Source organism: Electrophorus electricus, chromosome 2 (assembly GCF_013358815.1).
Source record: "Electrophorus electricus isolate fEleEle1 chromosome 2, fEleEle1.pri, whole genome shotgun sequence".
In the NCBI taxonomy this organism is placed as follows: Eukaryota; Metazoa; Chordata; class Actinopteri; order Gymnotiformes; family Gymnotidae; genus Electrophorus; species Electrophorus electricus.
This window is the reverse complement of record NC_049536.1, coordinates 23178943-23200493: the sequence shown is the minus strand read 5'-3', so window position 1 is coordinate 23200493 and position 21551 is coordinate 23178943. Positions and strand designations below refer to the sequence as shown.

The following is a 21551-nucleotide window of genomic DNA, read 5'->3' as shown; positions in this document are numbered from 1 at the left end:
GTAGGGGGAGCCACGGCGAACCTTTTGGACAGCGCAAGCGTCAAGGTAATAAACTGACTCACGGTGATTCCAGGGAGGCTGTCGTTACACACCGGCGCGAGGCGCTCTGCATCTCGTCGGGAAAAACAACAACAAAAAAAACAACCCAATTTAATTATATTCATTGCCTTACTCGTTCGGACATGATCTGATCTTCATTTTTAACAAATCTGTTGGTATTTGTGTTTTGTCGTATGCGGACGTATTTGTGCGCTTGATTAACTGATAGCGCCACGACCCTTTTGGAGGGGAATCCCGTGTTCTCGCTGATGCTCGTGAAGGTGAGAAATGGATGAGGTGAAACGCTCTCAACGGACAGTCACGGCGCTCGTACCTTCTGCCTTTCACGCCAGTTGATTTTTTCCCCCCCGTAAACTGTTATTCTACAATGAGGTTGGGTGTTTTTTTGTTTGTTTGGTTTTTTTGCTTCGTGTAACGAATGACGATCTTGTCCGTGACAAAATGATTCTCATTCATTACACCGCCCGCGAGGGAGGTCAGATGAACTAACCGCTACTCCCGAGCTCTTTGTTTGAAAACGGTGCGTTTGTTTCGGAAGATCATCGCCTTGTCTTGTCCGGAAATCGCCGTCATAGTCGTGAATGGAATGTATCATTTCTGACATCCACGAGAATGGAGCCGTTCCTGCAGATAGCGCCTCACTCCCTTGCTATTGTGCTCTCGCGGATTGTGGCGGATGACTCGCCCGGTGTGACGGAGAGCGAGGAACCGCCGCACCACCACACCGGTTATGAGATATTCGCCGATTTCAAATCGCTGAACATGAAATATTTTTGGAATAAAATGGTAGCGGACGCCATAGCGGAGACGTTTTTCCTGGGCTGGATAGACGAGCATGTGCTACTGATCCAGGGGAAGGAGCATCACCTGGAGGTGCTGAGGGAGGCTTGGATGAGAAGGTCCCTCAAACCGCCGCAAGGCTTCGACATCAGATACCTCGGTAAGCCTGGAAGAGCTGTGCACCCCGACGACGCGATTCCGCGCGTTTGGAATCGTGCGTTCACGTTTTGTGTACGCCGCGTCGTCTGCGGTGTGCAACAGTTGTCTCTAGGTTGAATATCCATTTTTTTAAAAACCGTCAGAAGTCGGATTTATTTAGTGACAAGGCTGCCTCTTTGGGCCTTGTGATTGACGTCACTACATCTGAATATTTTTGAACTGCGAGCACCCACGTCGCAGTGTATGCTCAGAACCGCTTAAACGTCCCCCCTTTTCCCTGTGTGACATTCCGCAAGCCAGGTCAGATGTTAACCCCATGACCTGCGTATCTTACACGGTTCTTCACGGTTCATGTTTCGTTAGCGTGCGAGTAAACGGCGTATAAAGCCGTGTCCAGCTCTAATCCCCGCTGCCTTTTTGTTTGCTTCAGCTTTGTCCGCAGCTGCATTTAATGATGGAGACGATACTTGAGACTACTTGTGAGCTCTGAAAAAAATGTTCATTAGCTCACCGTGAGCCAGGGGTTTTTGATTTCCATTGTTTACAAAGAATGAGCCTGTTTGGTGTCTGTCTTTTTTTCTTCATCTGGAGGCTTGTGAGTTTTCCAAGGGAGTTATGGCACAAGGAACAAGCTAAACTGGTAGAAAGTGTTACGTCGTACATCTTAACATTGTGGAGCTTTTGGTAAAATTGGAGCACCACGTCTGCAACTTCAGAGCAGATACATAGAACTGTTACCTGTCAATGTGTAATTAAAGGATTTTGTATTGGCATATAAACTCAATCACCATAAATTTGTTAGCAGCACTAAATAAATAGTCGCCATTTGTTATGCTGGCTTTTTGCAGTTTCTGTAATTCCTCAGTAAAGAGATCCTGGGCTGGTATGGCCCTTGGCAGAGCTGTAAAACAGGGTATGAGCTTTGTCTTGTTAATAGCTGTACTCTCACGCTGGGAAGGTAATAAATAACGACTGAGACAGTTGATACATTTGTTTGTGCAAAATTTTTAAACCCGGGTTGACACTGAAACCGAAGTATTTCTTTAAATGCTCTTTACACGACACATCGACATGTCTGATGTATGTTACACAGTGAAGGCTAAATTTGTGTACTCAGGTGATTTTATGGATGTTATTTCTTTTTAAATCGGTGTATTCTTGGCGTACTGTTGATATGGAGAAGCCTGTGTAAGCTGTTGGCTAGCCAGAACTCCTCTGTTCACTCCAGTCATAGCAGAAGCCCACCTTCAGCTCAAGTTGCTGTTCTGGGTCCGCTGGCACCCCCCGCCCCACTGGCACTGGTGTTAATACGGGGCAGAGCCAGGCAGCTGCTGCCGGGCCTGTCATGGGGTTGGGCAGCACAATGAGTCAGTGTGGTACGTTTGGGAAGAGAGCCACGGGTTTTAGGGTGGAGGGGTGTTACTGCCTGCACCTGCCCCCTCTCTCTCTCTCTCTCTCTCTCTCTCTCTCTCTCTCTCTCACTCAGGAGGAGGGAAGGTGGTATTGTGTTTGGCTGGTCTTGCGGATCAGAAGCAGAGCTGTTGTGGAGATGAAGCCTCCCTCCACTGATGGATGAGGACATTCCTGAAATGTTTGCTCTCCACTGCGTGAAATTCCTTGTTTTCTGTGATTGATGAATATGTCCGTGAAGTCTGAACGGATGTGTGATGTGGTCTGTGGTGATTTTACAGCCAACCCCGAGGCCGCAGTTAGGGTGCGTTCACATCACCCAGGGGATTTCTGAAGTGGAAACATTTTTGACTTCATGGGGAATAAGGGGGTGTGCATATGTAAATCAGAAGACTCATAGACAAACTGGATGTGGGAAATCATGTTAGCTGTGTGGGAGAGTCCAAAGCTGTATGAACCAAGCTAAGATTATAGCAATATACCACAATTAAAAAAAAACAACAAAATAACAAACCAAGCTTGGAAAGCTGTGTCCATCTCTGCTGGTAACGCAGGTGAATATTTCACTGTTGTAAACAAATGTTTACGTTTGTTTGCTGGTGATGTTCAAGACAGACATGCTAACGCTAGCTAGCTAATTCAAGCACATAGCTAATGTTTTGTACACCTACTCAGAATGGATAAGATTACATTTCCAAAACCGATGATATGAGAGTAATAATAAATAATGAATAAGGGTGAGACGAAATAAACAAACATCCTGCCCAAACTCCATACCATAAAAATCTGCTCCACTCATTTGCCGAATGGAAAAACTCATCTCGGGAGGATTTCACGCAGATATTCGTCAGAATCCACTCTGCTGTGTGAGCGTACCCTAAAGCAGGTAAAACTTTACACCCCAGCCGCTGGGCTCTAACAGCTGATGTGGGCTTCTACCATGGTGGCCCCAGTGCTGATGTGTTCTCAGATAGCTGAGCAAGGGAGGCGGCCCGAGCGTTGAAGGCACACAAGGAGTGTTTGCAAACTTGCATTTTAAAGGAACCTATGGAGACAGCGACCAACGTGTATACGTGTTCTGAAAAGAACTTTCAACATCAAAATGCTGCACTTATAACAGAGAGTTTGTTTTGCAGAGGGAGGATTAGGCTAGTATAAATGTGCCATCATTTAGGCTGGCATGCCCCTGCAACACAAGCTTGTTATAGGTGCGTGTGTGTGTGTGAGGGAGTCAGTGAGCGAGCCTGCCTGGCTGTGCCCTGCAGTGTGTGGGGTTTCCATGTGATCTTTGTCATACATTTTTGCAGATTGTGTGTGTGTCTGCACAGGTCCAAGAAGAGGAGAAGGAACGAGAGGAGGAGAAGAATGCTTCCAGCTCTGTATCTGGACATAAATCTTCCTCTGGTTACATGCCCCCGCTCCTGCACCCCCTTTTTTCCTCTGATCCTGGATCAGTTTCCCAAACCCCAGGCTGAAACGTAGCCATTAAAGTAATGTGACGGAGCAGACCTCAGTGCTCGGGAAAACGGGCGCTTTTATCACGCCTGTAGATCTCGGACCTGGGTGGTGGGTTGGGGGCTCGGTATTGTCCCGTTTGGCCTGTGCACCGAGTCAAATTCAGCTCGACACCTGCACTTAATGGCATGTTCCTTCCAGACTTTTTCTACTTCCTCCCTTTCTTCCTGTGCCCCCATCTCCACCAGAGGCATCTGCAGTGGGCCTTAATTGAAGGGACTTTGCGTTGTTCCGGTTTGATGTGTTCGGGTGTTTTCCAGCATGGACCTCGTCGTTAGGGACACCAGGCGGCTGAGGTTCACAGAGTGCCACGCATCCAGGTGCGGGTTTGATACAGGCGCTGTTGTCTGTGCTAGATGCCTTCTGCTCAGATCGCGGGTGACTCATACAGGGCAAGAGACACTCAGGCGCTTTCATGCCTTATGTACTGAAGGTGTACTTTCCCGTTCTCATAATGATCTCTCACTTGAATTTTATCATTTAATACATTTGTAATTTATTATTATTATTATTATTAATGAATCAAGTATCTAACCTGCCTTCAGAAACCCTAGATCACAGTTCATAGCTCAATATCACTTGCTGTCCCCAGGGCCCAGGGGCCTTGTTACCTCATCAGTGATGTCATCATCCACATCTGTGGCCAGGCTCCTGGCTTCTGTCCGTCGGGCCTCGAGTCGGGGAAGCCTGCAGCAGCACTCGCGCTTCCGACATTAAGGCCGCTCCGGATTTCATCAACTTAAGGGGGCGGAAATCATTCCCGTAAACTCTGGCTCAACTGGCCGCGCGGTAGTAGAGGTGATGTTGTAAAGTGCTCCCCCTGCTGGTGCAGTCGCGCTATGATTCAGGCAGTTCGGATCTCTAGTGATAATGATCTAATACATGTTGTCATCACATACAGGTTAATCCTGCTGGCACGTGGTAGGGAGCGTGTGGGTATTTAAAGATTAACGCTGTTTCCGTGTTTGTTTTTGCTTTATTGTACAACAAAAACATGGATAACTGTACAGTAATGGTTATGGTCACTTACCGTAAAACATTTACTGCATTTCGCAGACGCTCTTATACAGAGGGACTTACGAAAGTGCTTTGTCATTTCCTTATAGAACACATCCTAATACAGTACAGCAGGTTGGAGTCCAACATACCAATGAACTAGAATACTGTAGAAATACAGGGATCACTGAAGCACGGTTGCAACAGTTATAGCTGTCAATTTTTGGTTGTATTTTATTTTCTAATGTATTTTCCTTAGGGCTGAAATAACTAATTCGACATTCAAAACATTAAATTAAATTTTAATGTAATTAAAATAAATAGTTAGCAAAAGGATTTGATAAGTGAGATTGCTGTGTAGTTGGCAACATTTTATAAGATGGTGGGAATTATTAGGATTATGGGTTGTCTGATCGTCCCTAACGTACAGTGTCATCGTGGCGCGACATACGACGTACTGATTGTGCAAATCTGTCTTTTAACTCTTAAATTCACTATTTGTAAATGATGGTAAAAATGTGAGTTTACTTTTGAATGTTCATTCTTGTTAGTTTTGCATTTACTTCTATCAAGTAGCTTTTTAAAATGCTTTTTCAAACATGGCCGCAATTTTCTTGAGCTTGTGAATCTGATCGTCACAATTACAGACCAGCTCTTTCAGCTCCCAGCACGTCTTTGCAGTGAATTAACTTACTGTAGTTTTTTCCCTTAAGTTTGCACATATTAGTAATATTTACTTTTTTTCTCTATAACCTTTCGGATTTTTATATATATATATATATATATATATATATATATATATATATATATATATATATATATATATATATATATATATATATATATATAAAATCTCGTATAGCTGCTCCATTCAAATACGTTACTTGTCCCACCATTGATCAGTCATTTAAGGATTTAAATGTGACCGATTCATCCATATATTTATTAAATCACTTTAATTGATCACCTTTTAGTCTCCGATAGAAAATACATGAAAATAACCCTTCAATGTTGCTTCGTGATTGACTGCGGCCACCATCCTCCGCGAGTCTAGGAAAATCGGGTTGTCTCAACTCCTTCGTTACAAATGCATTCGTGACGAAGATCTCTGTAATTAGTTCACCGACTCTTCCAGTTGGAGATATTTGATATGGACTTGTTTATTCCTCCCCATTCGGCAGCGTCAACACTTTGTTTACCTCTGTGCTAGTTACAGCACAGACAGCGCCGCGTGGCTGTTAAAAAATGTTTTGGCATTATCGCAAGATTTGGATCCCAGTGTCCCCAGATGTGGATGTGGAGTCTCACTTGAGTCCCGGGATGCACTTTCAAGCGAGCAAGTTGCATGACTTAAACTATTTCGCTCGTTTAAAAAGCAGTCAAACAGAAAGCGGCTCGTCACAGTGAGTGACGCTCACGCTCGCTGCGCTCCTTTAAAGAGCCGACGTGCGCGTGCATGACGGAACGGTGGATCAGGTGCACAAGCGAAACGCTCGTGCGTCAGTCTGACACTTTAAAACCTGATGTAAAGTGTCGACCGCTTAATCTGCACGAAGTGTCCAAGTGTGCATCAGGCAAGCTGGGAACAGTACGAACCTTCCAGAATCGCTGCAAAATCCGATTGCAGCCGATTTTTCGTGATTGCCAGCCTATTCCTACATCACACCTCCATCACAGTTGCCTTGGTTACGACCAGATGCTCTAGCCTACAAAAATGCGCCGCTATGATGTCTGAATCATTTACATAGAAACAAAAATAAATCTCAGCAGCACACGACAGATTTAAATATTTACTTTTTTGTGTTAAGAAAAATTAGTGTTAGCGGTAACTTTGAGCAGGGAAAATCGTTATTGCACAAGTTCACGCTACATGATCGTGTATGTGAAGAGAAGCATCTTGTACATACTCTAACTGCCGTGCTGTTGTCATCCTCGTCCACGGAAACGTCCTACGTTTTGGTTAGAACCAAGGCTCGATGTTAAACGTTATGTGGCAAATACTACCGTCCTAAAAGATGACCAAAGTAGTCGCCATGTGGTTTTCCTTCTTTCTTTCTAACGTGAGAATAGTCCGCGACGTCTTCCTTCAGCTATGAAAGGGTTATTAATGTGTCGCTTTGAAGTCAGGCGAGTGCCAAAACTCCCTTCCTCCACTAGAGGGCAGAGTTGGATGGGCCTGCAGCGTTTCTGTTTCGTAAAATTGAGGTCAAAAATGGAAGCTTAGATTCTGTCCGTTCAGGCTTGCAAGTCAGAGCCACGTGTTAATATGCATATAAAAATGTGAAACAATATGCCGCGAAGATGTTGTGGTAGTTTTCATAGTAGTAAAGGGTTAGAATTTGAATTTGCAAAAAAAGGATGGATTTTTAGAGGATGGATTGAACTACCTCCCCCCTGTGTACCTCCCAGTGATTTGCTGTGCTTCTCCAGTTGTGCTGTCTATATTTTTATTACTTTTGAAACTGAAATATTTTTTGGTAATATTCCGCTCTGTTCCTGGACTTCCGCCCAGATATTCAGTTATTTAATAAACTTTCACTATAAATTCCATGCTAATGTTTAAATATTGTGGTATTTCATTTTTATTAAGCTTTTAAGCAGGGAAACTGTTTGTGAGTTCAGCTAGAACCCTTCTAGCGCTGGGTGGAGGGTTTTTGATGCCACTGGAGGCCCGTCACAGGGACGCGGGGCGTGTAGAGGCAGACGCCTCCCCATTCAGGTGTCGAGTGTGTTTGACATGTAGGAAAGAACAATGCTGCATTGAAATTTGAACCTGATAATGATCTAAGCCTTTTCCACTTTTCCGTCTCAAATCCCGAGCTGGCAATTACCCTCATTGGGCGGGGGTGGGTGGGGGGTTTCATGGCAGCAGCAGTTGCCCCGACTATCCGCTTTCCTTTAGAAGGGCTGCTTATGGCCTTTAGTGTACAAATCAACATTGGTGATGTTTCTAATTTTGAGGTTGTTCATTTAGGCCAAGCCTCATAAAAATGCCCATAGATTAAAACACCTGGTCTGGGAACAACGGACTGGAGAGGAACGAGGAGCTCAGATGATGGGAATACGTCCCGATAACGTCAAAAACATTTAGGGTCTAGGGTTTTCGGCTGTATATGTTAAACTCTAGATGGTGCAACCTCTGAACACTGTTTTGGGGTTTTTCCAGTTGGTAACTTAAACCACAACTTGTGTAATTACGTTTTGGCTCGATCTTGGTTCTGGCTGGATCTGGCTGGTTCCCTGTATTTCCCTGACGCTGCTAAACACTCTAAAACCTGTTTGCAGGAAGCCCACATTCTTTCTCAAAACGATGTGTAATTTCACCACTAGAGAGTAATCGCTCTTGTTTGAGAAATGCCATAGATAATCTATAAGAGCAGAGCATGGTGCACTTTCATCAGATTTTAAAACGTCAGCCTGTAAGTTCTCCTCTACCTTATTCCACGCCCCTTCAGATTCTGTCAGAACTCAGGAGAGCTGACATCTGCCTTTGTTGGGTCTCCATCTTAGATCATGCTTCTTCAAGGGATTACTTGCACGTCATAATCTGGTTCCCCCCGGAGCAGGGGCGCCCGGCCTCCAGAGGCCGTTCCCATTCCTGGGACACTATGGCAACCGGAGAACCAAGGAGTGCTGCGGACAGCAGTGAGCTTCCGGAGCCCTCTCCAGCAGAGAGCCACATTCACAGGGAAGTCCATTGAAAAACCAGCCTCTGAGTTCTTTGTGTGGGTAACGGCATGTGGGCGGCGGGCAGGGATGGCCCCGCGTGGCCCGTGCCCTGGCAGTCGCCAGGCGGAATTATGCCCAAGTGAATGGGAGAAGGAGACGCTCGCGCTCTCATGCTCTCTCTCGCACTCTGAAGCTGTGATCAGGGTGGTCCGAAATGGCTCACGCTCGCTGCGATTAAAAAGTCCTGCTGGCACAGAGGCCCAGTCGCAAAGATTTGTGAATGGATCCGGCCGAGGGCTGTAGGAAGGAGCAGCTCTACCTGATAGAACCCGCCCAGAAGGGCAGCGTTACTCCCCAGTGTTCCTGCCCAGAAGGGCAGCGTTACTCCCCAGTGTTCCTGCCCAGAAGGGCAGCGTTACTCCCCAGCATTCCAGCCACTTGGGCTGCAGAAGATTTTCTAAAACATCACTGTGATAAAGCAAGAAGGCTCAGATTTAAACTAAACAAGACACAGAAGAACGTTATAATGGCCAACCTCCAGAAAAGTTTTCTAATAATTGGTTCAGTCAGTTATTGGCCAAACTTTGCTCCAGCCTCTCCAAGAATTGGTCTGGGTTTACTTGAGGACGTGTGTGTATGATGTATACGTTGGTGGTTGGAGTAGGTTCTTTTTCTCCACAACCATCTGTCACTGCCGTAAACTCCAGCCCGCAGTCCCAGCATTCCTGATTGGTGCATCAGATGTTCAGTATAAGCCAGAGATTTAAATCCGTATTTTTCCCATCCTGACAGACTGACTGTGGAACACGTTCCACAGTGGGCGTAGTGTTGTCCTTCAGCAGTCAGCCACACCCCTACCACAGACGACCGAATCCACGTGTTAATCCAATCAGGCAGTCTGTGACATGTTTGTGCAGAGTTGAAATAATACTGGCACCAACATTTAAGCTTTTTTTTGTTGGGGGCTGGGGCATAACCACTTTACACCATGACGTGTACAACATGACATGATCCAGTACAAAGCTCAACTGGAGACATATCTCTCTGCATTTAGATACAGTAAGAACCAATGAAGTCATGAGGTTTTCCAGAGAGACGCAACCTAGCTGAACCTTTTTGGTGACTTCTCACGTCAGCGTTCAGATCTTATCGCCCAATCAGGTAAGCGTGGAGCTTGAGTCTGCCCTAGGCTTGGTCTCTTCTGGGTGACCTCTTGTGCTGGCAAGGGTGTGTATGCTTCAGAGAGAATACACACTAGAAACAGTCATGGTGCATGATCTCGAAAGCCAAAGAAAAATTTTGACATGAGGTTTCTCGCTGGGTGACTGGGCCCACTGCTCCAGAAGTGGTGGTTGTTAAACATTCGGTTGTGATGTGACGTTGGCGCGGGTCGTTTGGAGCAGACGCCTCCCTGACTTGCCCAACAACCACCTTTACTTGGATCTTGTTCCCTAATTAGGACTTGTGTGAATTTCTTAGTCTCTTGTTAAGCTCCTGGGCCAAACCCAGCAGTGAGGGATGTCTTTCACGATGCCACAGTGATGCCTTGATGTTCTCACCTAGATTCTTCTGTTCATGACTGGTGCATTTAGTGTGTGTGAGCTGTCTTCCAGACCATGGTGTGGTGCTGAGTTCTCTGCTCCAGGGATCAGAGTGGGATCAGAGTGCTGCTTCTTTAGCTGGAGGCTAGCTCTCTCTTCTGATCTGTAGCGTGATAACAGGGCATATGAGCAGAGTTGGTGATTTATCAAACACTCTCAGTCCTCAAACCATGTTTGGGGGAAAGGCAAAGCTGTGCACATGTCACTTAGTGTTGTGTTGTGAGTGTCTGGGATCTGGGATGGAGCTGTGTGTGTGTGTGTGTGTGTGTGTGTGTGTGTGTGTGTGTTGTGTGTGTGTGGTGTGTGTGTGTGTGTGTGTGGGTGTGTGTGTGTGTGTGTGTGTGTGTGTGTGGGCGGGGGGGGGGAGATTCTGGTATGGAACTGGTTTGTGCATGTGTGGGATCAGATGTAGGTGACCACCTGCTTGCACTGGTAAATGAGAACTCTGTCGACACAACCCTGTTGATGAAGTCAGAGTTTTAGATTAGAATGGAAGACCTTAAATGGTGTGGTTTCCATGGAGATTGTGTCCACTGTGATGTCAAGGTTATTTTTGTGCAAAAAAAACCAAAACAAAACAAAAACCCAAACAACTTTGGCACAGTGAGGAATTTCACAAAGCGGGTTTGTTCAATATAATGGTCATAATTTGGTAAATTTGCAAAAAACTACACAACTGTATAGCAACTACAGAACATAGCGGAAGAGAGGTGCAAAGCTCTCGACTGTACAAGACTGCCTTCTGATGATGATGATGGTGATGATGATGATGATAACAGCAGTGGTCATAGTAAACCTGGGCCTGTACTGTCCTCTCATTGGTCCTTCACTCTTTACACAGAGCAGACATCCATGCTTGCTGGTACTCAGCGCGTGCATGCGCGCACACACACGCACGCGCCGGTGATTGGGGAGTAGGAGTCCATTGAACAGTGTGTTATTGTAGCTGATTAAAGCACTGAGTGTAGCGGGGGCTGGGCAGCGGGGCAGTGCTGCCAGTGTGTCGCCGGGGACTACGCGAGTCTAATCACGCAAACTCTCTTCTGTCTGTCTCTCTCTCGCTCAATCTCTTCTCCCACTTCTCTCATTCCTCTCGCCTCTACTGGGGAAAACAGATGCTCTCACTTAACTTTTTTTTTTTTTTTTTTGTCATGTCAGTTTCCTAATGAAGACTTGCGTTTCCCTCTGTGTGTGTGTTTGCCCAGAGCAGCTTAAAAAAAACCAAAACAAAACCAACTTCTCTAATTTTAAGCATTTGCACATGTGTAAACCACGTTTTCACAAACAAACCACTGCAGGAATGTTTGTTTAAATCTGTGCTGGCTTGGGGGGGGAAAAAGCCCATTTATTTATTTAAATTTTTTTATGGTCCCTCCTTTTGGCCATAGTGATGTTTCCCAACTCGGCGCAGCTGAGCTGAGGGTGCTGTGGCCTGACTCCCTGCAGCTTGGTCAGGGACTCCTAAATCTGCCCCGATGCAGCAGTTAGCCTCGGGGGCCGGCTGTAAATTATTCACATATTATATTGCTCAAATCGTCATGCTTCCTTGCCAGGCAGACAGCCAGTACCCACACACAGCCCTGGGCCGTGGGGATGACCAGGGCAACGCAGCGGAGATGTTGGGCTATCAGGGTTCCTAGCTGGGAGGGTCTTGTTTGTGGCGGTCAGGGTGGGTTATGGGGCGGTCGTAGTATTACCGGACAGACTGCGGTCCAAGGCTGTTGAGCTGTAGCAGCTTTTCTGTGGATGGAGCTCTGTTTTGTCCGTTAAGAGCTCGGTTTTACTGCCGCGCCACACATAATGCTGTCAGCACTGCGCTCGCTGCCAGACCGTGATTAGCTTTGGCTAGCGCAGTGCTGGAGCCATAAAGAGATGCCATTCGTTTTTCCCAGCAGCCATTGCCGGTCTTTGAGTGTGGCAGCGTGATGTTGTTTGCATCACTTTCCTGAGGCTTGGTTTTCCAGTTTCTGAGGTTCATGTAACGGAGCCCTCTCCTCGTGCACCGGCTTCCCGAGTATCTTTTGAAGAATGGAGGGGTGTCTGTTTAATTGCATGGACTACAGACTCACGGTATGTGAGATACGCCCAGTACGTGTTGGAAACGACTGTTGCTGAGGTTCTCTGAGCCCCACGCAGAGAGCACAGATCCTCCTGGAGCTCAGGTGCTCGTGAGCGATGCTGTAGGCCTGCTAGCACACTGCCTCCTCTCTCAGATCGCACGGCACGAGAGCTCGGGCAGAGTTCAGCCATAGGCCCAAAACATCGAAGGATGATGGGGGAAACTCACTTTTGGTTGTCAGCGTTTCTTTCCTTAATACCCTCCATCTTGTGGCGTGTCTGAGCAAAAGTACTCCTGCCGTGGTTTTGGAGTGTTGGAACTTTTGCTGTGGATGTCATCCCAGTTCAAGAAGCGTTAGAACAATGCCAGCGTGCACTGTTGGAACAGGCCTTATCTGATTGGACTTCTAATTTTGAATGAGGCCATTGTATTGAGTGAGGCACAGCAGAATTCTGGATGGGTGTGTGTAGGTAGGGGTGTGGGGTGCTCAGGGAGGTGAAAAGGCAATAGCAGTGGTTATTTCTCCCTGAAGACCAGATTCGGGGATGGCTGGAAAATGGCTGTAAGCCAGCTGCAGCCTTTTCTAACCATTGCTGCTTCTCCAGGACAGTATGGAGGAGCTTTCGTGCCTGGAGAGAGGAAACAATGACCTCATAATGCCAGAGGGGCAGGGCCACACCTTGACTTCATATAGCCAAAGTACCAGATGAAAGTTAGATAAAAAATGTGGTAGTAGGGCTTGGTTGGCACGTGTGTGTGTGTGTGTGTGTGTGTGTCTTTAAAAAGGAAGGTTCAGTCCATGACATGCACTGGAGACTGTTTTAACTTTGTTTTCGCCACAAATCTCTCTCTAATGCAGATTTCAGCCTTACTAAGGCGACTTTGAGAACTGACTGTGTTTTACACGCCAAGTATAACAACGTGCAGTTATTTTCTTTGCTGTTCACTCATTTCATTGTAATTGTATTGTTAGTGCGTATGCAGTTTGCTGTGCGTTTGTTAACCCGTGAATGTTCAGCTCCATAAGAGACCTCATTAATCTCCAGTCCCCTGAGTGTTACGGAATGATGTGTAACGGTTAAAACCCTGGGTTCACACAGGTGGGAGACATGGTCATGTGTGCCCCTCACGCAGGCTTGTGGGATTTGGACGCTGGCCACGGCTTTGCGGTTTGGCGATGTATTTTGGCAAGCTGTGCGTTTGTTTGCTAAAGAGCCATAATTGTGTCCTGTTTGCAGTAGCTGTAGTAGGAGGTCAGGGGCTGGAGCCTGACCCTGTTCACAGAGCTCGGACGTACGGTCACTCAGATCTCTGCCCTTTTACAGCCTGAGCAGAGAGAGCTTGGGTAGAGCAAGATTTTTACATTTGAGCCTAATGTAGAATGTGGAACTAAACTCCTTCACAATATGTCTGGCAAATTTGGGTCAAGCTCAAAACAAATGTCACCAACTGTGATCTACAGGCTGATGAGAGATGCGTAAACTTCTCACATTAGCAGTTTTGTTGGGGAAGGGTGTTATTTTTAAATGTCTTTTTAGAATTGTTTTAAATTAATTGCAAAGTGTTCACGGTCCAAGTATGCATGGTCCATAAGGGACTCCAGATCCATGGCCTTGTGGGCTGGAGCTAAGCTTTCTGACCTGTGGGCTACATACAGTGTCTTTGCAGTCTTCTGTCCCAGATCCAGTAGCCAAATCCCTAATAAATCAAACCAGCATCAAGATTTGTACAAATCACACACACAGCCTCTCAAGTGTCATTCTGACTCTCCATGAATCTGTCCCAGAAAAATAAGTGCTGGGTGCAAATCTTTCCTTTCCTGTTATTGTAGGAGTGTTGCCTACCGCCATGTCTGCTTGGTAAACTCAGCAGAGTTAAACTGGCCCCAGTTTCCCAACAGCTCAGATGTACACAGTGGAGTTTTCATTCAGTAGTGATCATTTTATTGTGCACCAGGATCCAAATCCAACAGTGTGTTTCCGTGGCCCAGGTTCTCGAGCGGAACGCCGTAGCCTTGCTCCCTGTCCGCTCACATCTGGGTCGGTGCTGTCTGCACTGGCACAGGCGTGGGACTGACGCGCTAATTCCTACACCAACACTGAGAACACAAGGTCATCCAGCCGCTCAATTATGGACAAAAAAGTTTGATTCTACAGTTTTTGTAGGTTTTTTGGGATTTTCTTTGTGATTTTCCCCCCCCATTTTGTAGGAACTGGGCCAATGAGTTCTGGTTTTACGTTGGTTCTGGGATTAGGGAAGGTCCAGCAGAGGTTGTTGAATAGCTTGAAGGAATTTGGGGCACATTTGGCTATGTAGCGGTTATCGGTCACGGCGGTAAGCATGTGGTGCATACTCGCGGCGTACTGTGGTGAGACGGAGGTTGGACGGAGCGTTGGTGGGGATGGGGAGAGTTGAAGAGAGGAGGGCAGACCGGGGAGGGTTTATAATTCGGAACACGTTTTCTTCCAGCCCGAAGGAGGTCTGGCGTCTATACGGGGGCGCGCAGTACAAGCTTCCCTGATTGAAAAGGGGGGAGGGCAGTTGCCTGCAAGAGAGCAGTTGGGCCTGGGAGTGTGTGCAGGCCCCCAGGGTGGCGGGGGGGACTCCCTGAACGTGTAGGGGTGACTGGGTATGGGGTGGAAGGGGCTTTTGGGTAGGGGGATGGGCTATAGGGGGACTCTGGTCTCAGTTCTTGAAAGGATCCCAGTGATTTTTTTTTTTTGAATTGCTAGAAGAGAATGACTTGCATTTGAAGCACGTTCTTCAAAATGTGAATGCTAATTCCAGTCCAGTGTTGCCACACATTCTGGCGAGGCTGTTAGTCGGAAAATGAGGATTATGGAGCCTCCAGGAGATCTTTCTGGCAAGCGGCTCTGACGATGAGCGGCTGACTGAGCCTAATCCAGGCCTAAACCAGGAAAAATGCTCCCGGGACTGTAGCTGTTCCTTTCCCCGAGTCCTAGTGGCTTGTGGGCCACTGGGGTTCAGCACAGACGTGCACTCTCTGCCCAGCGTGAGCTGTAACAAGGGAGGGGAAGGCAGTCCTGGGCCATGTGGTAAGGACCCTCCTCAGCGGCCTCGGCCTGCTTGTCCGTCCAGGGGAAGAGGAACACGCTCAGAGTCTGCAGGACATTAGATGAGTGCGGTGACGTTTCAGTAAAGCCGTCTGAGACGCTGTCTTAGGTTGTGGACAGCGTTTATAGGATGAAGAAGAATAGATGTGAACTGCAGACTGCATAACTGCATAAAGGTGCCGATTATGTTTAGTGGGGCGTTAGCCGCTGGAGTTAAAAAGACGCTCCCACAGTCCCCCACGGTCACCCATAAACAGTACAGTCTTCTGGAAGATGATTGAGTTAGAGTGAGATGTCAGTGAGGTGCCCGGCGTCGACCCAGAGCAGAGCTCCCTGTCCTCTGCCACCATGCATGTGACCCTCTTATCAGGCCTGTAACGCAACACTAAGGGTCTGCCAAGTCTCCAAGCTCACCCGTCCGTCTGCCACAGGAGCCAGTGGAACGGGACCCCCTCCTGGTCCACACTAACAAGGAGAAGCTCTGGACGTCATCAGGCATAGCTTGCAAAGAGAGGCGTGCGGAGTTGCGTGTGGAGGAAGTTGTGGTGTTTGTGTTGATCTGTGACTGATGGAAGAACACTGGGGAGGTGTGCTTTATTGAAGACCAATGACCTTTGCCCTTGGCTTATTGGAAAAACATTTGTTTTGCACTGTTCAGGCCAACGGGCTAGAGTGGGAAGTGTAGGCCATGATTAATGACCAGCTGGAGGAGGTGTTTTTTGTGTGTGTGTGTGTGTGTTGTGTGTGTGTGTGTGTGTGTGTGTGTGTGTGTGTGTGTGTGTGTGTGTGTGTGTGTGTGTGTGTGTGTGTGTGTACGTGCATGAGTGGGTTCCAAAGGGGTCACCTAAAAACCCAAACATTTCTATTAAAATCCTATTAAATTTAAAAAATCATAAAATTATGGTTAGAAAAATACCTTTTAGTTACAGACTAAATTTCAAATGAAGACATTTTCAAATGACCACCCAAGTTTCAAACAAGCCATTCACCTCCCACATGTGAGGGCTGTTTAGATTAGAGTATTATTGCTTGATTGGGACTTCTGCGTCTGTTCGGGAACAGAGGTCGTGATCTCAGGAGACTCACCTGGTTAAGTGAAGGTTAAGTGAGAGGAAGTCAATGGTTGCATGTTGGTCAGCTTCTCTTTCCACCACTGTGCTCTGCTGTCCTGCTGTATTCCTTGTGTAGTTCTGAGTAAATAATTCAGCGTGTGTGTGTGGCAGGAGTGGAAAGAGTTTTGTGTGCGCGCTCTCTCTCTCTCTCTCCCTCCTCCCTCTGTCTCACTCTAAGCCGATAGGCTGCTGTCAGAAAGTGATTGGCTGTGAGGAGTCGACCAGCTGCACGAGGGAGAGGGAAGGCAAGAGGGAGAGAGCGCTCTGCCTACAGCACTCTGCTCCCTGTACCCCTGTTCCCCGCGTGCGCTGCCGTGGACAGACCCCTTTTAATTGCATTCCAGAGGAACTGCGTGTGCAGCTGCTGGCTCTCGGACCGAAGGAGATGGTGGAAGTTGTGGCTGACCCCACGCGCAGGGGAGACGAGGAGGAACGCGAGCAGAACGCACGCCAGCGTGAGGCGCCTTCATCCTGGGGTTCGCCGAGCCTTCTCCTACACGCTGGTTCTGGACACAGCTATGCTATCGGCAGCTGCTTGCTAGCTCTGAGTGTGTGTGTGTGTGTGTGTGTGTGTGCGCGCGCGTTCGGCTGGGCACAGCGCCAGGAGACGAAGCCCACAAGCTACAGCATTTTGAGAAGCTCTACCTGACTGGATCGACGAGATCGACGAGCTGAGTGTCTCTGGTTCCCAAACACACTTAGGCTAAAGAGAGAGAGAGTGTGTGTGTGTGTGCTGCTCTCGAGTCTTCGCCTGTCTGTGGACTCTATCCTTGTCCAGCTGGACACCCTCACAAACGCGCACGTGTGTTGCAGTGTTTACCTTCCAGTCACTCCGGCGGTCTCTTCACATGTGCTGCTGTGCTCACATCTGGGAAGGAGAGACCTGCTCCTCACGCTCAGGCTGGACTTTCACACGGCTAAAGACAGACGGGACCAGCAACCATTCCCCTGCCTGTCTGCTGGCTTTGTTGTAGCTTTTGTGTTGACTGCTGTGTTCTAGTGGAGCAGAGCTTGACTGAATTGAGCTATTGTTTGAAACCAGGGTTTTTCTCGGGCTGCGTTCTCTCTGACCCTTCCCCCTCCCCCTGCAACTCCCCCCGCCCCCCCCCCGACTAACCAAGACCACCCCTTCCATCCCTCTGGTCCTGTTCCGGTCATCCGTCCTCTTCGATCCGTCTACACGCCGGAGAGCTTGTGTGAGTGTGTGCGCCTCTCCATCTGAAGCGGGAATCCCTCACAGTGGATTAGGAATCCAGGGGCATTGTGTAGCTGGCTACGTCTCTGAGGAACAGATCCTGACCCAGACGAGAGAGGGAGAGCGAGAGACACAGACACCCAGTGCCGCTCTCTCCTGCCGCAGCCATGAGGGCAGCCTGAGCAAGGTGGCTCGGACGCAGAAGGCGGGGCAGGACGGCGCTCCATCCTCCACCCGCCGGAGCAACCATGAAGAAGACGCGGAGCACCACCCTCCGCAGGGCCTGGCCCAGCTCGGACCTCTCAGACCGGGCCTCGGACCACCGCGGTCGCTCCCGCAGTGAGAAAGACTACCGGCTCCACAAACACTACCCCAAGGCGTTCGTCTTGCCCTCGTCACGGATATACGTACCCACAGGTGGGTCAGCCTTTCTGGATGGGTCGCACACTTTAAGTTAAAGGGCAAGAATGCGCTTTATATTTTCATTTTGCGTTTACCGTCTGTCAGATGACTGTGTATTGGTGTATGTACTGGGCAGTGTGTATCGGTGTTGTAGTCCATTAAAGCCCCCCAGGGTTATTACTTGGGCTCCTCCTACTCCCATACAACCCCAGGCACCTCACTCCAGGCAGGCATCCTGCAGACGACCCGCACTGCTGTAGTCAGTCTCATCCCAGTCAGATACGGGTCACCTAGTTTTAGTGACTTCCACCCCCTGTCTGAGCTGCAGCTACTACTGGTGATGCACTGCAGGAGATGTGGAAGATGTGGAAATGCAGAGATGAATCTAGAATTAAATAGGTCTCATTGAAATGACAAAAAAACTACAAAAACACAGAGAAACTACAAAAGTCTGAAATTCTTCTCGCCCCTTGCTGTTTGCACATTGGCCGATGCTAACTCCACAGCTTGTGCAAACGCACGATGTAAAATCGTATGTGCACATTAAGTTCGACAGGTTAATATGCAGACTTGGACTACTTTTCATAGCTACATTAATCTGCAGCAGGGTTGACGGGAGACTTTTTTTTTTTTTTTTTTCTTTCCTTAGTAAAAATTTATGTAAAACATATGTACAAAATAAAAGATTGAGTACCTAACACCCTCCCTGCCTTCTTTCTGACCTGACTTGTCATGGAAGTTTTTTACAGAATACTTTTGCCTGGTCACCACTAGAGAACAAACCATTTTTTACATTTCTTCACCTCCAATGCCTGCTAGTGTCAGTATAATCCTCACGCGCAGACAAAGCCCAGATCCTTGCACCTGCGTTAGCCACCAGCCAGACTCCTGGTCTGAAATTAAATTCTATTGTTCCCGCACAAACTGAACTTCTCATGCTAGCCCTGCCCCTTTCCTACTAACGAGCACTTTGGAAGGTGAGGGCTTGCCTGCGATTTAACTGCCGTGCTGCATGCTGCACCAGGCTTCACTAACCCTGACGAATCTTGGCTCGGGTCGGGCGTGCAGGGACTGGAAGCTCGTCCGGTGTGCTCAGCGGGAGCGGAGGGCGAGCTGGAGCTCAAATGTATGCAGGGCTCCGTGAGAGTGGCTACGGCCCGTTTACTTCAACGGAGAAGAGAAAAGGAGCAGGGCTTTGAGCCTCAGGGAGCGCTTAGAGAACCCGTGAATGGGAACCCAGGCAGGGCTGCCAAATCCGGATTGCTTCGAGGACTCTTCATGTTTCCTAGCAACACCAGGGGTCAGAGGTTAAATGATCCAGCTATTGTGGAGAATGTGAATGAATAGGAAGACAGAGACCTAGAGTGAGAGTTAATGACTGGGCGAGCAGGACCGTTCGTGTGTGTTGTGGGAAGTACAACGTAGTAAAATGCTTGGACAGACTTTGCTGGTTTATAGTTCTTGTATATTTTGAGTTTAACACGCCGTACGGTTGTTTAAAAACCGGCCATGCTAATTAAGGGACTCATTATTGTCAATCATAATATTGTGTCTAGGCAAGTTTGGCTGAGGCCAAACTATTTGGTTTTTGAGTCTTTCATTTCTGTAAATAAAGATGAACGGAGACAATGTTTCTGACTTTCCTTTTTTGTTTCGAGTGGTAAAAGCGGACCCAGAAAGCATAAACATAACAAACTAAAGTCCGCTGTACTGTTGGCAACCTCATCCACAGATGATTCTCACAAAGCCCATTGAGAACAACCATTACAGTCTTAATATAGTATGATATTAAATCTCCCAGCCCTGGCTGCCAAGTTCGTCTTGAGCAGGGTTGCTCTGTCAGTCGAAGTAAGGGTCGTGGATTGTGATGTCTGCTGAGCTCCTGTCTCTTGCTGGGTACCATCTTTGATGCTCGTATTGTTTGGAGATGGACAGTGCAGCATCAGGGACTGAAGGCAGCTGTGGCTGAACCCACATCCTGCGCTTGTGTCTCATCAGTTGTGATTTTATTTGTATTCGTTCTCTCTGACACGGTAAGCAGCATGAACAGAGTAACAGTGGCCCAGAAAGATGACCGTCATACAAAACTCTTCTCCTGCAAAGGTCAGCAGGGAATCCCAGCCCTGTTTCTGGAGTCCGAGCACCCTGATCAGTTTAGTTCTTATTTTTCATTTAATGTGCATGGCTTTAAAGATTAGATGTTCTTAAAAAGTTGTGTAGGAATCAACTTGAACTAAAGTCTGCTGGGCTTGGTAGATTACTAGGAGTTAGCCTGCTGGGCTGGTGGATTACTAGGAGTTAGCCTGCTGGGCTGGTGGATTACTAGGAGTTAGCCTGCTGGGCTGGTGGATTACTAGGAGTTAGCCTGCTGGGCTGGTGGATTACTAGGAGTTAGCCTGCTGGGCTGGTAGATCTGTTGTGAGCTGGGGCTGTAACTCTTGACGACAGTAGATCTCAAGGAGCTGGTTTGAGGAGCTTTGCATTAGGGAGCGTGTTTAAAGTTACATGATCGTTTGGGAGAGTTGGGAAGTGATGACACTCACATTCTCTTCTGCGTTGTAGTTCTGGTGCAGGGGGAGAACTTGCAGCTGGATCCTAATGAAGCAGTTTCTGTGTTCTACGTGATCCTTTTGATGGGCTCCTTTTGGCTCTGCTTTGCTCTTGTTGAGGATCAGGGCGTAATGGTCCACCTTTCAACGTCCAGAGGCCGAGGATCCTCCACTGTGCTGTTCCAGCAGACAAAGAGCATTCCAGCGTGGACGTATAATAGTTACAGTGGGGCTTTTATTCTGTCGTTGAGTTTTTGGGCTTGTGTTATCTCACCTGGCTATCGCACAACAGAAAATTATACAGACGGGGGCTTTTTGGAAAGCATCCCAGATCCATTAGAAAAATTGTGTGTTTGTGTAAGAGAGAGAAGGTTCAGGACGCATCATTAATTTGTGGCAGTAAGCACCATGTCTTTGTTAGATCAGAAGGCCGGAGAAAGGTTTGTGAGAAAGTTCGGCTGAAGGATTGTGGTGATCATCGTGACAGTTTCAGGAAAATATCATCCCTTCCTACCTTTTAGCCCCAGACGGAAACTTTCGATGGCAGGCAGTCTCTCAACCCTATAAGGACCCAATCTGAACACACACTTGTATGGGAAGCACTCCTGCGCGCACGCACACACACACACACACAAACAAACGTACAGTATAATCAAACTAAACTCCCTAAAATGTTGAGCTCACCCCAGACAAATTCATTTGACCGCAAATTAATTTTGATAGCAGTTTAATTTTTCTTCTAGTAAAGGACCAGTTGAAGGAGGAGGGTAGCGCGGCCAGCACCGCACCTCTGCGCTTTCAGTACTGCACAGCTGAAGTGCTGTATGAATCGAGAGGCGGTCGTGAGCATTAGAAGAAATCTGTCTGTGCCTGGTGTTGGTCTGCGCACGTATCTGTGCACACAGTCCAGTAAAAGTAGCAGGTGAGAGCACCAGGTTCGTTCGAGCGCTGGGGCTGGAGAACGGTTCGG

At 47.7% G+C, this 21551-nt stretch overlaps 1 protein-coding gene across 4 annotated transcripts in view; it reads left to right on the top strand.

The window, feature by feature from the left end:
* Positions 1–68: 68 nt before the first annotated feature.
* The window catches only part of stox2b (storkhead box 2b), a 45729-nt gene continuing 24246 nt past the window's right edge, over positions 69–21551 (top strand). For 3 of the 4 annotated variants that reach the window (XM_027017100.2, XM_027017101.2, XM_027017102.2), the window contains exon 1: positions 69–1000. In XM_027017100.2, the coding sequence (XP_026872901.2) occupies positions 673–1000 (328 nt within the window). In that variant the 5' untranslated portion in view covers positions 69–672. Of the gene's footprint in view, positions 1001–17575; positions 18048–21551 lie in introns of those variants that run through there. The other variant, XM_027017103.2, reaches the window with a different exon arrangement.